At 42.5% G+C, this 14,307-nt stretch overlaps 1 protein-coding gene across 1 annotated transcript in view; it reads left to right on the top strand.

Moving 5' to 3' along the window:
• Positions 1 to 14,307, top strand: part of LOC133458729 (carboxyl-terminal PDZ ligand of neuronal nitric oxide synthase protein-like) — a 214,227-nt gene that overhangs the window by 102,880 nt on the left and 97,040 nt on the right. The window contains exon 4 of the mRNA XM_061738931.1: positions 3,201 to 3,259. Within this exon, the coding sequence (XP_061594915.1) occupies positions 3,201 to 3,259 (59 nt within the window). The remainder of the gene's footprint in view (positions 1 to 3,200; positions 3,260 to 14,307) is intronic.

Genomic DNA, 14,307 nt, shown 5'->3' with positions numbered 1-14,307 from the left:
ATCACGGTGATATATGAATACCTTTATTACCACAAGAAAAGCAAGCATTGCACATAGAAGACACACACACAATTGCTCTTTTGCTAGGATAAATGTGTCAAGTTATCCCCCACAAATGATAGAGCAACAGATCACTGACAATTAAACAGGGCTAAGGCCTTATAATACTCTTACCTCGACACAGGAGACTGGAGAGCCGACAGTCCTGGACAGAGCGGCCAAAAAACCCCGGCTGGGCGTCGTGCACTAGACCCACAGCTGACTCTGCCCCAACTTCCGGCTGTCTCCATCTTTATAACTTTACTAAGTCTTGGCCTCCCGCCACGTAGCTCGCTCCCCACGGCAGCTCAGTCCCGTGTGAACGAACCACATAGGGGGCACCTCTCTCCCAGTTACATTTGTCAATAAACAGCAGGTGCAGAGCTGATATGAGACTGAGACTGTGTTTTGGGAATTCATTCATTCATTTCCAGGACAAAAAAATATATATTTCTCCCTTCATTCCACCTCTGGCCTGAAAATGTCCTAATTCAAAAACAAGCTTAATACATGAGCATAATTGATATGAAAAGTTGAATTCAGGGCATTCCAGGACACAAAACACATTTTACCTTTCAACCACGTAGGGTGGTACCAGGACCACGTAGGTACCAGGACCACGGTGGTACCAGGACCACGGTGGTACCAGGACCACGTAGGGTGGTACCAGGACCACGTAGGGTGGTAAAAAGACCAATGTTTTGGGAGAAAACCAATTAAGGCTCGAGAGTGGTCGGCTGCACAAAATGAATCCCACACACACACACACTCGCTTTTGCTATAATGATATATGGATCTTTATTACCACAAGAAAAGCAAGCATTGCACATAGAAGACACACACACAATTGCTCTTTTGCTAGGATAAATGTGTCAAGTTTTCCCCCACAAATGGTAGAGCAAGATCACTGACAATTACACAGGTCTAGGCCTAATAACTCTTACCTCGCCACCGGAGACTGGAGAGCCGAACAGTCCTGGACAGAGTGGCCAAAAAAACCCGGCTGGGCGTCGTGCACAAAACCCGCAGCTGACTCTGCCCGAACTCCCGGCTGACGCCGTCTTTATAACTTTACTAAGGACCACGTAGGGTGGTACCAGGACCACAGTGGTACCAGGACCACGGTGGTACCAGGAGAACATAGGGTGGTACCAGGACCACAGGGGGCTTCATGGAAATGACTTTTCCAGTGAAAAGCATCTGTAGTGGAATCCTGCAGGTTCCCGTCTCTTTGTGAAGCAGACAGAGATGGATCCTCCCTAATTAGACGGAAGCAGAGGGGGAACCTGGGAAATTGCTCGGGGACGGAGAACAGGAGGGGGATCGAAAACCAATGAAAGAGCGGAAATGGAAAGGGCTGAGGGAGTTGAAGGAGAAGGTGATTGTGGTTCGGTCTCGGCGGAGCAGCGGGAGCGGCGGCGGACGAGGCGCTGCATATGGGAGACTCCGCTCATTTAACATAACGGATGCTTATTTCCTCCGACTGCAGACGAGAAAAACCCACAGAAATGAGATTCAGGACATTTCCATGAAACAGCGTTTTCATACATGAAGCTGTTTCTCTAAAATCAGATAAGCAGAACTCGTCTCCTCGTCTCCTCATCTCCTCGTCTCCTCGTCTCCTCGGCTCCTCGTGTCCTCGTCTCCATCAGTCTGATGGTCCCCATGTGGGGGGGAGTTACTGACATCCACACAATCAAGTTCAGTTCACATTCAGACCTAAACATTCTACTGTTCTGCTGGTCCCATGGATGATGAATGGATGGATGGATTTTCAGATAGATAGATAGATAGATAGATAGATAGATAGATAGATAGATAGATATGTTGTGCCACAAGTAGGGGGCGCTGTTCCAGTTATCAAGAGTTATTCATAATGTTATTAAACAATTATTAATAATTAATAAAGTAGACTATTTATCAAATTGAATTATCAAAATGATTTAATCCTCGGGGCACCACCTGGATTTCCAGGTGAAATGATAACTTTAACAGCAGGAGTCAGTCTCAGAGATTAAGGATTATTCCACCAGGACAACAGTAAGGGCTGTTATTACTGGTGAATAATGTTATTACTGGTGAATAATGTTGAAGGCCATTACAAAGTTCGGCTCTAGCTCTGTCAAACAGCCATTGTGACGAGATATGTGTAAACAACACAAACAACTTCTCTCATTAAAATCAATCAGCATTTATTCACATCCAGGTACAATTCAATTTTATTTTTATAGCGTCTAATACAACAGATGTTGTCTCTAGACGCTATCCAGAGAACCAGAACATGAACGTGAACATAAACATAAACATAAACATAAACATAAACATAAACCCTCGAGCAGTTATTACATAAACAATGGCAGGTAAAAACTCCCCTAGTGGGAGAAAAACCTTAAGCCAAACAGCTAGAGGTTTACTAAACACTAACTATAGGCTTTACTAAACAGAAAGGTTTTAAGTTTAGTTTTAAAGGTGGAGGTGGTGTCAGCCTCCTTAACCCAGATTGGAAGTTGGTTCCATAGTAATGGTGCCTGATAGCAGAACGCCCGCCCTCCAAATCTACATTTAGATACTCTAGGAACTACGAGTAAACCTGCACTCTGAGAACGGAGAGCTCTGCCAGGAACATAAGGCACTATCAGGTCTTGTAAATACTGCGGAGCTAAGCCCTGGTGCCGGTTCCCTGGTGCCGGTTCCTTGGTGCCGGTTCCCTGGTGCCGGTTCCCTGGTGCCGGTTCCCTGGTGCCGGTTCCCTGGTGCCGGCTCCCTGGTGCCGGTTCCCTGGTGCCGGCTCCCTGGTGATAGATAGATCGATCCACATTTACCAGGATTTACCTCCTTCCTTCTCCGGGTCTGTTTCCATCTCAGATCTGAAATGTCACGTTTCTCAGAAACGTCTCTGATCGAACGAGTCGAGTCAACGAGACTCTTTGTCCGAAACACAAATCCATGACCAGAATTCCCTCGTTCAGCGTTCCGACATTTAGATTCTGACCTTCAGCTGAACGATGGATTCAGTCAAACGGACAAATGAAGAACAAAAGGAGGGAAAAGAAAAGGAAAAGAAAAGGTTTCTCATTGAGTTGTATTTCTGTGTGAAACAAACCTTTGTGTTTATTGAAACAAAGCTTTATGTTTATTGAAACGTGTGTTTGTGTTTCCAGAAAAAGGAGTGGACCTGGGACGAGAGCAAGATGATGGTGATGCAGGATCCCATCTACAGGTGAGCTGTTCATTTATACATATATTACTTAGTTAGTGTGTTTAAATACTCCTGATTACCTATTGGGCCTTTTACCAGAGGAGGTGTCCGAGGGAATAACTGGAGTATTTTATAACTGGAGTATTTTATTCTGGAGTATTTTATTCTGGAGTATTTTATAACTGGATTATTTTATTCTCCGGAGAGACGATGCTGCTTTGTGTGTTGCTTTGTGTTGATGACTCGGAGCAGGTTGATGTTTGATATTTGCTGGAAACGACAGCCGTTGTTTTAGTGTTTTCAGGGTTTTCTTCGATAAAAGGCAGATTATCTGCTGCTCTAATTAGAAGACAGAGAAACTTTGGTTTTAATAATGCAGATGTGAGTAATGGAGCGTCATGAGGGAGAGCAGGAATCTGAAGCAGCGATGCGAGGAAACGTTTGAACCTGAACTCCTCTCCTCTCTCTGACTCCTCTCCTTTCTGTAAACCGTTTAAAGACCTTTAAAGAGTTTACTGCAGCTTCTCCTCTAATAGAACCACACCGTGACGCAGCAGCAGCTTTGATTGTAACAACACGGTTCTATCAAAGTCCCAGCGTGGAGTTTGAAGCTGGAACTAAAGCACCTGATGCTCCAAGTGGTTTTGTTTAAACCACCATGTGTCTGCGGGTCCTGTATGGATCTTCCTGGTTCTTCCTGGTTCTTCCTGGTTCCTCTTGACTTTTCCTGGCTTTTCTTGACTTTTCCTGGCTCCTTCTGGCATCTTCCTGTCTTTTCCTAACTGTCCACAAAACATTTGAGCTTTGAGCTACAGAGTTAAACCTAATTCAGGTTAAAGTTAAGGAGCTAAAGGCTCCGTCCTCTGGACCTCCCCAGGTCCCTCGTCCTCCCACCAACCTCCACCAATCCCAGCTCAGGTGGTGGAGCAGCAGACTAACCTCCCGTCCTCCAGGGTGTGCTGGGTCCCCCCCGGGGCCCCGCTCGGTTGGACAGGACCAAAACACGCAGGAGGGGAAGCAGATGGAACTAGAAAAAAGCATGAGGTTTGGGATAATTTTGCATCAGAAATGCAGAAAGTCACTAATGCAAATCTAGTAAGAGTTCCAGTGGAAAACAGCACATCGCTTCTTTAGAACTCCTCGAATCCTTTCCAGAATAGCCCCCAATTGTGGGGAAGAGTCTGCAGACCACACACACATATTCTGGAAGTCCCCCTATTGGACAACTTTAGGAGGAGGATATTAGACTTATTGGACACAGTGTTAGTTTTTTCTACCCAGGGATCCACTGAGGGCCGTCCTGGGGGTCATTATTCCTGAAGAAGGGATGAGCAGGAGAAAGATGTACCTGCTGCATAATCCTAACATCCCCCCAACATTAGACACATTTCAGTCAGTCGTTAAAATGAATATTGTCTCGGTGTGTAACTACGCCAAAACCATGTCGGACTCCGTAGGTTTCTCTGGTCCCCTCCCCAATCTGACCAGCGATGACATGTTTAGCCGCATGCTCTCGCTCCGCCGCTGGTTGTATCAGTGGTGTTCAGAAAACGACATGGCCTTTATTGACAATTGGGAAACGTTCTGGGGAAAGCCCGGTCTGATTAGAAGAGACGGCATTCATCCCACCCGGGCTGGTGCTGCTCTTGTCTCTAGTAATTTGGCCAGTTTCATTAGACCCTCTCCCTGACATTGCAGGGTCCAGGCCAGGATGCAGAGCTGTAGTTTAACACACTTCTCTGCTGCTTCTCGAGGACCAACGCCTGCCAACAAAACTATAAGATTACATGATGTAACTGGTAACTCTAACCAGGTGCCTAGCAAAATAGAAGTGGTTGCAGTTCCCCGCCCTCCACTAGTTCACCAGGTGCGGCGTTATAGAGGCGTTAACCAAAATAATCTTGTAAAAATTAAAACCAATGCACATTTGGTACCAATAAGAGACCGAAAAGAGTTTATACAATGGAAAAAATAACATTTATGTTGAGACTGCAGAATGCAGAAATTACAGGCCGATGGGCTCCTTGGTTTGAAGTGGGAATGATCTATATCTCACCAACTTCCACGTCAGGTGATTTACTGGTGGTGATGGTGATCCTGGTGTTGTGTTGTGTTTACGTTACCTTTTTATTGCCTGTTGGGCTCGTTCATCTAATTGTTTAGTTTTTTATTGGGTAACTAATAGTATCATAAACACACAAACTGGCTGTTTGGGGAAAGAATGGTTCATTTTATATCTTGTTTAGTATTGCTGCTATCATTTCCTTTTCTTTTTTTAAAGTAGAATATAAAAGAAAAAAAGAGATTGTGTAACGTCTGGAACAGGCCTGTGTTTAAAACATTGATTTTCCGATTTTAAATCGATTCTCATATTAATTCCTAAAAATCAATTTGTATGTCTAAAGATCGATTATTTTTCATCATTACAACTTTTGGTATTTTTTTGTTTATGCCCAAAAAAGGAATGTTTTGTTGGACACAAGAATAACTGGTGCCATGTTTTTGCCTTTAAATATGTTTAAAAGGTGTGAAAACATTAAAGTTTTCAGTTTTAATTGCATAAATTTCTATATTTCATTACTTTATATACTGTCTTGGGGTTACATTTGCATAAAATGCTAAAATTCTCAAAAATTAAAAACCGAAATAGACCGAAAATGGAAAAAAATTAAAACGGAATCTGGGAAAAACTAACATCGATTTCCTCCGTCTCTGTTTCCTCCCTGGATCTGTTTGGTAATTCTGACCCACGATGTTTCTGAAAGCAGTTCTATCAGCATTCTGGGAGCTGATTGGCTGATTGAACTAGCCGTTCAAAAGTCTCTTTTCATTCTCCATCTTCCAGTCCACCAGACTTTTTTTTTAAACTTATCTAATCTCCTAAACGCTGGTCCTAACAGTTCTCTCTCTCCGTCACTGCAGGACTTTAGTTTCTGTTTTTCTGCTTTGGCCTCAAGTTGTTTTTCAGTTTTTCACAGAATAATTTATAAAAGTTATGAAACAAAAGACTATAAATAAATCTGCCCTGATCTCAATTTTGGGGGAATAATCTTCTCCCTGATGACGGTTGTTTCCTCCAATCCATCCTTTCATTATTTCATTCTAAAGATCTTAAGTGAATAATTTATCAGGGCGTAAACAGAAGCAGCAGAAACTTCCAGAGAGACGACCCAGAAACTCAACCTCTTCTCCTGCAAATCAGTTTACAAGTGACATTTATTCACGTCTGCTGAAGGAAATGTTCAAAACCTCAGAATCTTTGAGAAATCCTGCCGACGAACAGAAACCCACCACGACCTCTAGGTGAAGGTGGTTACGACCTGAGACTCGGAGGTCCAGGGGGGTCTGCAGGTTTCTGCTAGAGACGATCAGGATTGTGATCACCGATCACCAAAACCAGTATCTGCCGATCACCAATCACAGCGTGAAATCCTTAAATTCGTCAATATTGTTGTCTCATGTACAACACTGACATTGTATTATTAGGTATAAATATTAGGAGATGAGAAAGTTTCATGAATTGTCTGTTTTATTGCAGGCTGAGGCAACGTGGAATATTTCCCTCTCTAGAGATTCTAAATTCTAGACGATTTAGACTCATATTAATGAGACTCAATGTACATGTTATTTAGAGTCTACCTCATACTGCTGCACCTTTCAGTTTTTTAATTGTATATATGTTAATAAGTGCCACATTTGTTATTTCCTGCTTGCTATTTTTTAAATCTGGGTACAGTGAGCGAAATTACCGGAGTCAAATTCCTTGTCAGGCCAATGTTCAAACTTGGCCAATAAAATCTGATTCTGATTCTGATTCTGAGTGTAGCTTATTAGCTTCAGCTTCCTGTGCTAATAGTTATGTACAACATAAACCAACACAGACATGTCACTCTCTTAGAGTTGATACAAGTTGTAAACTATAAACCTTAGTTTTCCTGTGGAAAGAGGAATTAAATCTTAAAATAAAAATTAATTATGAATTATTAAAGTTTGCTAAAGCTTTAGCATCCGCCGTGTGAGGAAACTCTTCACACTAGAATCCAGATGTCACTGGTGAAGGGACTGACACGACTGTCGTCCTGCCTGGGGGTTTGGATGTGACTGTAATAATCTGTAATAACTCCGGCGGACATTCATCAGTGAAATATTCACGTCTTGGCAGCGCGTACCGCAGATCCAAGCTGCTAACGACGCGTTTAAACCCGATGTCTGCTACAACAGAAATGATGATCAATATGAATCCATTACCTTATGATGTAATATTTTATTTTTCTTGCTGTCGTTTATAGTTCTGTTACGTTCAGCTGAGTTAGCGGCGTTGTTACACCTGCTGTCCTTTCTCTGCCTTAGCGACAACTTTGAAAACTCAATATCCTCCTCGATGTGAGAAACTTTCAAATGTCTTATCAGGTTCGTTGTGTTGAAATTATTTTATAACATTCCTCCTCGGGGTATTTCCTTTGCAATCTGCAAATTTGTTGTTCTTTTCAGACATTGTTAAAACTTCTATGTTTTAACGCAGCGCCGGCGACGGTTTGTTGTAAACGTCATCGGATCGGCTTTTAACTATTATTTTGAGAACTCTGATCAAAACCGATGGCGTTAACCGATCGATCGGTGCATCTCTAGTCCAGATGACTCGCCATCATCTGCTATTTCCTGTCTTTAACCTCCAAACACCGCTCAGTCTGGGGCGGGGCTGGAAAGTGTGTCAGAAAGATGGATGTCGGCCCGGCTGCTCGGGCCTGATGCATGCTGGGAGATTCTGTTTGATTGCTTTCGCTTGTTGCTCGTGTTTCCTGATATTACAGCCTTAGCATTACCCACGGGGGGGTGGGGGGTAAAAACACCTGACTGCAGCTCAACGTTTTCATCTGGTTCAGTTTTACTGGAGGTTGTTGGAGGAAAAGCTGCAAAAACTCCAGATCTGACCAGGAATATTTGTCTTATTTCTAGTTAAAATGTCTAATTTTTAGTCAAATAAATCTCATTACACTTAAAACACCATCATTATTTGACCATTTTCCAGCTGTTTTAAGTAAATTTTCACTTGAAATTAGTAGAAAAATCTGCCAGTGGAACCAGATTTATCTTCTTATTACAAGCAAAAAAATCTTGTCCCACTGGCAGATTTTTCTACTTATTTTAAGTGAAAATCTACTTGAAACAGGTGAAAATTGTAGTTTTTTCCAGTGATGAGTCTTGTTTTAAGTGGAATGAGATTTTTGACAAAATATTTGACATTTTAACTAGAAATAAGACGAATATTCTTGTTAAGATTGTGAGTTTTTGCAGTGCTGAGTTGGAGAAAACACCCGTAAAAGTGTTTCTGTCTTTAACCTGCAGACGTTTTTCTGCTTCTTCATCCAAACTTGACTTTATTTCTTGTGCAGAACCGGTTCCAACAAGGTTTTTAGTGTTTTATTTTGCATAAAGGTTTAAAAGAGTGAAGCCGATAAGACCGGAGTGCTGCTGGGAAATAATCAGATGTTGATGCCGTAAAATAAAAATAATAATCCAGTCCGGTTTTAGCCTCGACGGCTGTTCATTTATGTGCAAAGAAATGATGAAAAAAGTGAATGTTTTTCTGGGAGATGGCAGTAAATCTGGATGGAGGTAAACCAGAGTTCTGATGTGTTCCTCCTTAAACCTGCAGCATGGTGGTAAACCTGCAGCATGGAGGTAAACCTGCAGCACGGAGGTAAACCTGCAGCACGGAGGTAAACCTGCAGCACGCAGGTAAACCTGCAGCACGGAGGTAAACCTGCAGCACGGAGGTAAACCTGCAGCACGGAGGTAAACCTGCAGCATGCAGGTAAACCTGCAGCATGGAGGTAAACCTGCAGCATGCAGGTAAACCTGCAGCATGGAGGTAAACCTGCAGCACGGAGGTAAACCTGCAGCATGCAGGTAAACCTGCAGCATGGAGGTAAACCTGCAGCATGGTGGTAAACCTGCAGCATGGAGGTAAACCTGCAGCACGGAGGTAAACCTGCAGCACGGAGGTAAACCTGCAGCATGCAGGTAAACCTGCAGCACGGAGGTAAACCTGCAGCACGGAGGTAAACCTGCAGCACGGAGGTAAACCTGCAGCACGGAGGTAAACCTGCAGCACGCAGGTAAACCTGCAGCACGGAGGTAAACCTGCAGCACGGAGGTAAACCTGCAGCACGGAGGTAAACCTGCAGCATGCAGGTAAACCTGCAGCATGGAGGTAAACCTGCAGCATGCAGGTAAACCTGCAGCATGGAGGTAAACCTGCAGCACGGAGGTAAACCTGCAGCACGCAGGTAAACCTGCAGCATGGAGGTAAACCTGCAGCATGGAGGTAAACCTGCAGCATGGAGGTAAATCTGCAGCATGCAGGTAAACCTGCAGCATGCAGGTAAACCTGCAGCATGCAGGTAAACCTGCAGCATGGAGGTAAACCTGCAGCATGGAGGTAAACCTGCAGCATGCAGGTAAACCTGCAGCATGCAGGTAAACCTGCAGCATGGAGGTAAACCTGCAGCATGGAGGTATCCGTCGCTGTAAACCAGAGTTCTGATCTGTTCCTCCTTAAATCTGCCCCGGAGACGGTTCTGCCCTGGATTTACTTTGAATCAGAGTTAGACTTGGAGTAAATTTTCATTTGAAATAAGTAGAAAAATCTGCCAGTGGGACAAGATTTATCTTCTCATTACAAGCAAATCTTGTTCCACTGGCAGATTTTTCTAGGCGAAAATGGTGAAATGGTCCAGGTGAAAATCGTTGTTTTTTCCAGTGATGACTCTTGTTTTAAGTGTAATGAGATTTTTTGACTAAAAATGGAAGGAAACCTGAAACACACCCGAAAAAAACCTGAAAAAAACCTGAAACACACCCCAAAAAAAAACTTGGAAATTATCCGAGTCTGAGACCTGGAGACCCAGACCAGAACCAGGACCAGGACTAGACCAGGACCAGGACCAGGACTAGACCAGGACCAGGACCAGGACTAGACCAGGACCAGGACCAGGACTAGACCAGGACCAGGACCAGGACTAGACCAGGACCAGGACCAGGACCAGGACCAGAACCAGAACCAGGACCACAGAGTATTCATTTATTCCAGATCCCCATCAGTCGTCACGGCAGTGGAGACTATTCTTCCTGGGGTCCAACATTTACACATAAAACAATAAAATACAATTCTCACAATTAAACAGAACTAAATCTAAACTAAACTGATCTGAGATGTGATGGAATTCAACCCTTAAACTGTTGAAACCAGTCAGAACCAAACAACCAAAATATTCCAGTTTACACTCAGAATTTCAGAATAAACCAAGAATTTCAGAATAAACCAACTAACTAAAACTGACTTCCTTGCTAAGTTCTGCTTTTCTTAATGTATTTTTTAATCTATCTTTATTGTTGATCCTGGTTAAATGTGGTGGAAGTTTGTTCCAGTATGTTCCTGCTCTAAACACGTAGCCTCTTTAGTGCTCTGGTTCCTGGTCTTTATGTCATTAGTTCCTGGTCTTTATGTCATTAGTTCCTGGTCTTTAGGTCATTAGTTCCTGGTCTTTAGGTCATTAGTTCCTGGTCTTTATGTCATTAGTTCCTGGTCTTTAGGTCATTAGTTCCTGGTCTTTAGGTCATTAGTTCCTGGTCTTTAGGTCATTAGTTCCTGGTCTTTAGGTCATTAGTTCCTGGTCTTTAGGTCATTAGTTCCTGGTCTTTAGGTCATTAGTTCCTGGTCTTTAGGTCATTAGTTCCTGGTCTTTAGGTCATTAGTTCCTGGTCTTTATGTCAGTGGTTTGTAGCAAGCGCAATGGATAACAACTTAATTGATAGGCTAATTGACCATTAATGAGAATTAGTAAAAAATGTTTAGAAAAACCAGGTTCGGCTGCTGAGCTCAATGTGTATAGTGTGAATGACCAACCAGAGGCAGAAACGTTTCAAGTTGAATATGCATATTAATATTTAAACAAACAAACAAAAACACATTTGCATTAATATTGAAAATAACAAACTGGGGCCCTTTAAGATGTTCAATGTTCAGTTCAGTCAGTCAGTTCAGACTTAAGGATTTGGGATTGGGACTGGGACTGGGGTTTGGACTGGGGCTGGGCAGAGGTTTGGACTGGGGTTTGGACTGGGGGGGTTCTCCCTATTGGGGAGAAGGCACAAGCCTACCACACATGATGGGGACTGTGGGAGGAGAGTCCAGGCTCGATCTCAGGTTCAGTTCCAGGACTGGGGAAAGCTCACCATCTAACACAAAAAACCTGGCCTGAAAGGCCAGGTGAAACGAACCAAAAATCAGTGTTTGTTGCAACAATTCAATCATTCATAAATCAAACAATTCTTCTTTTCAAATTCTTTTAGCATGCTTTTAGATCATTTTAAATGCTTTTAAATGCTTTTTAAATGCTTTTAAATCACAATATTTTTCCAAAATCAATTTCTTCATGAGCTCAAATAATCATTTCAAAACAAACCAAAAGTTATAAATCAACTCAAAATAAATACAGCTCAAGCCATCAGATATACAAGCTCATTGTTCAGGCATTGTGGCCTGGTGAACATTCAAACATTAGCTTTCAAACATTAGCTTTCAAACATTAGCTTATTTTTGTATCAACCTCAATGTTAACCGATCAACCAAACCAGTGACTATAGTTTGAGTAAAACTCACCGCTGAGTAGGAATGAAATCTCTGGCACACAGCCGGGCAGCACACCTAACACTGCTAACACTGCTTGAGCACACCAAACATTTAGCTGGCAGGAAGTGGACTGAGGAGGAAGTGGAGGGGGATGTGACATCACTAAAAGCTTTGACTGTCAGGAACAGACAGGAGTGGTAACCATGGCTACCTGGGTTACAGGTTCCTGGTCTTTAGGTCATTAGTTCCTGGTCTTTAGGTCATTAGTTCCTGGTCTTTAGGTCATTGGTTCCTGGTCTTTATGTCATTAGTTCCTGGTCTTTAGGTCATTAGTTCCTGGTCTTTAGGTCATTGGTTCCTGGTCTTTAGGTCATTGGTTCCTGGTCTTTAGGTCATTAGTTCCTGGTCTTTAGGTCATTGGTTCCTGGTCTTTAGGTCATTGGTTCCTGGTCTTTAGGTCATTAGTTCCTGGTCTTTAGGTCATTAGTTCCTGGTCTTTATGTCATTAGTTCCTGGTCTTTATGTCATTAGTTCCTGGTCTTTAGGTCATTAGTTCCTGGTCTTTATGTCATTAGTTCCTGGTCTTTATGTCATTAGTTCCTGGTCTTTAGGTCATTAGTTCCTGGTCTTTATGTCATTGGTTCCTGGTCTTTATGTCATTAGTTCCTGGTCTTTAGGTCATTAGTTCCTGGTCTTTATGTCATTGGTTCCTGGTCTTTATGTCATTAGTTCCTGGTCTTTAGGTCATTAGTTCCTGGTCTTTAGGTCATTGGTTCCTGGTCTTTAGGTCATTAGTTCCTGGTCTTTAGGTCATTGGTTCCTGGTCTTTATGTCATTAGTTCCTGGTCTTTAGGTCATTAGTTCCTGGTCTTTATGTCATTAGTTCCTGGTCTTTATGTCATTAGTTCCTGGTCTTTAGGTCATTAGTTCCTGGTCTTTATGTCATTGGTTCCTGGTCTTTATGTCATTAGTTCCTGGTCTTTAGGTCATTAGTTCCTGGTCTTTATGTCATTGGTTCCTGGTCTTTATGTCATTAGTTCCTGGTCTTTAGGTCATTAGTTCCTGGTCTTTAGGTCATTGGTTCCTGGTCTTTAGGTCATTGGTTCCTGGTCTTTAGGTCATTAGTTCCTGGTCTTTATGTCATTAGTTCCTGGTCTTTAGGTCATTGGTTCCTGGTCTTTAGGTCATTAGTTCCTGGTCTTTAGGTCATTAGTTCCTGGTCTTTAGGTCATTAGTTCCTGGTCTTTATGTCAGTGGTTCCTGGTCTTTAGGTCATTAGTTCCTGGTCTTTAGGTCATTAGTTCCTGGTCTTTAGGTCATTAGTTCCTGGTCTTTAGGTCATTGGTTCCTGGTCTTTAGGTCATTGGTTCCTGGTCTTTATGTCATTAGTTCCTGGTCTTTAGGTCATTAGTTCCTGGTCTTTATGTCATTAGTTCCTGGTCTTTAGGTCATTAGTTCCTGGTCTTTATGTCATTAGTTCCTGGTCTTTATGTCATTAGTTCCTGGTCTTTAGGTCATTAGTTCCTGGTCTTTATGTCATTAGTTCCTGGTCTTTATGTCATTAGTTCCTGGTCTTTAGGTCATTAGTTCCTGGTCTTTAGGTCATTGGTTCCTGGTCTTTAGGTCATTAGTTCCTGGTCTTTATGTCATTAGTTCCTGGTCTTTAGGTCATTGGTTCCTGGTCTTTAGGTCATTGGTTCCTGGTCTTTAGGTCATTAGTTCCTGGTCTTTAGGTCATTGGTTCCTGGTCTTTAGGTCATTGGTTCCTGGTCTTTAGGTCATTAGTTCCTGGTCTTTAGGTCATTAGTTCCTGGTCTTTAGGTCATTAGTTCCTGGTCTTTATGTCAGTGGTTCCTGGTCTTTAGGTCATTAGTTCCTGGTCTTTAGGTCATTAGTTCCTGGTCTTTAGGTCATTAGTTCCTGGTCTTTAGGTCATTAGTTCCTGGTCTTTAGGTCATTAGTTCCTGGTCTTTAGGTCATTAGTTCCTGGTCTTTAGGTCATTAGTTCCTGGTCTTTATGTCATTAGTTCCTGGTCTTTATGTCATTAGTTCCTGGTCTTTAGGTCATTAGTTCCTGGTCTTTATGTCATTAGTTCCTGGTCTTTAGGTCATTAGTTCCTGGTCTTTATGTCATTAGTTCCTGGTCTTTAGGTCATTAGTTCCTGGTCTTTAGGTCATTAGTTCCTGGTCTTTAGGTCATTAGTTCCTGGTCTTTATGTCATTAGTTCCTGGTCTTTATGTCATTAGTTCCTGGTCTTTAGGTCATTAGTTCCTGGTCTTTAGGTCATTAGTTCCTGGTCTTTAGGTCATTAGTTCCTGGTCTTTAGGTCATTAGTTCCTGGTCTTTAGGTCATTAGTTCCTGGTCTTTAGGTCATTAGTTCCTGGTCTTTATGTCAGTGGTTTGTAGCAAGCGCAATGGATAACAACTTAATT

This window comes from Cololabis saira, chromosome 13 (genome assembly GCF_033807715.1).
Source record: "Cololabis saira isolate AMF1-May2022 chromosome 13, fColSai1.1, whole genome shotgun sequence".
Classification (NCBI taxonomy): domain Eukaryota; kingdom Metazoa; phylum Chordata; class Actinopteri; order Beloniformes; family Belonidae; genus Cololabis; species Cololabis saira.
The sequence above is the reverse complement of the archived record's forward strand: the minus strand, read 5'-3'. Positions and strand labels throughout refer to the sequence as shown.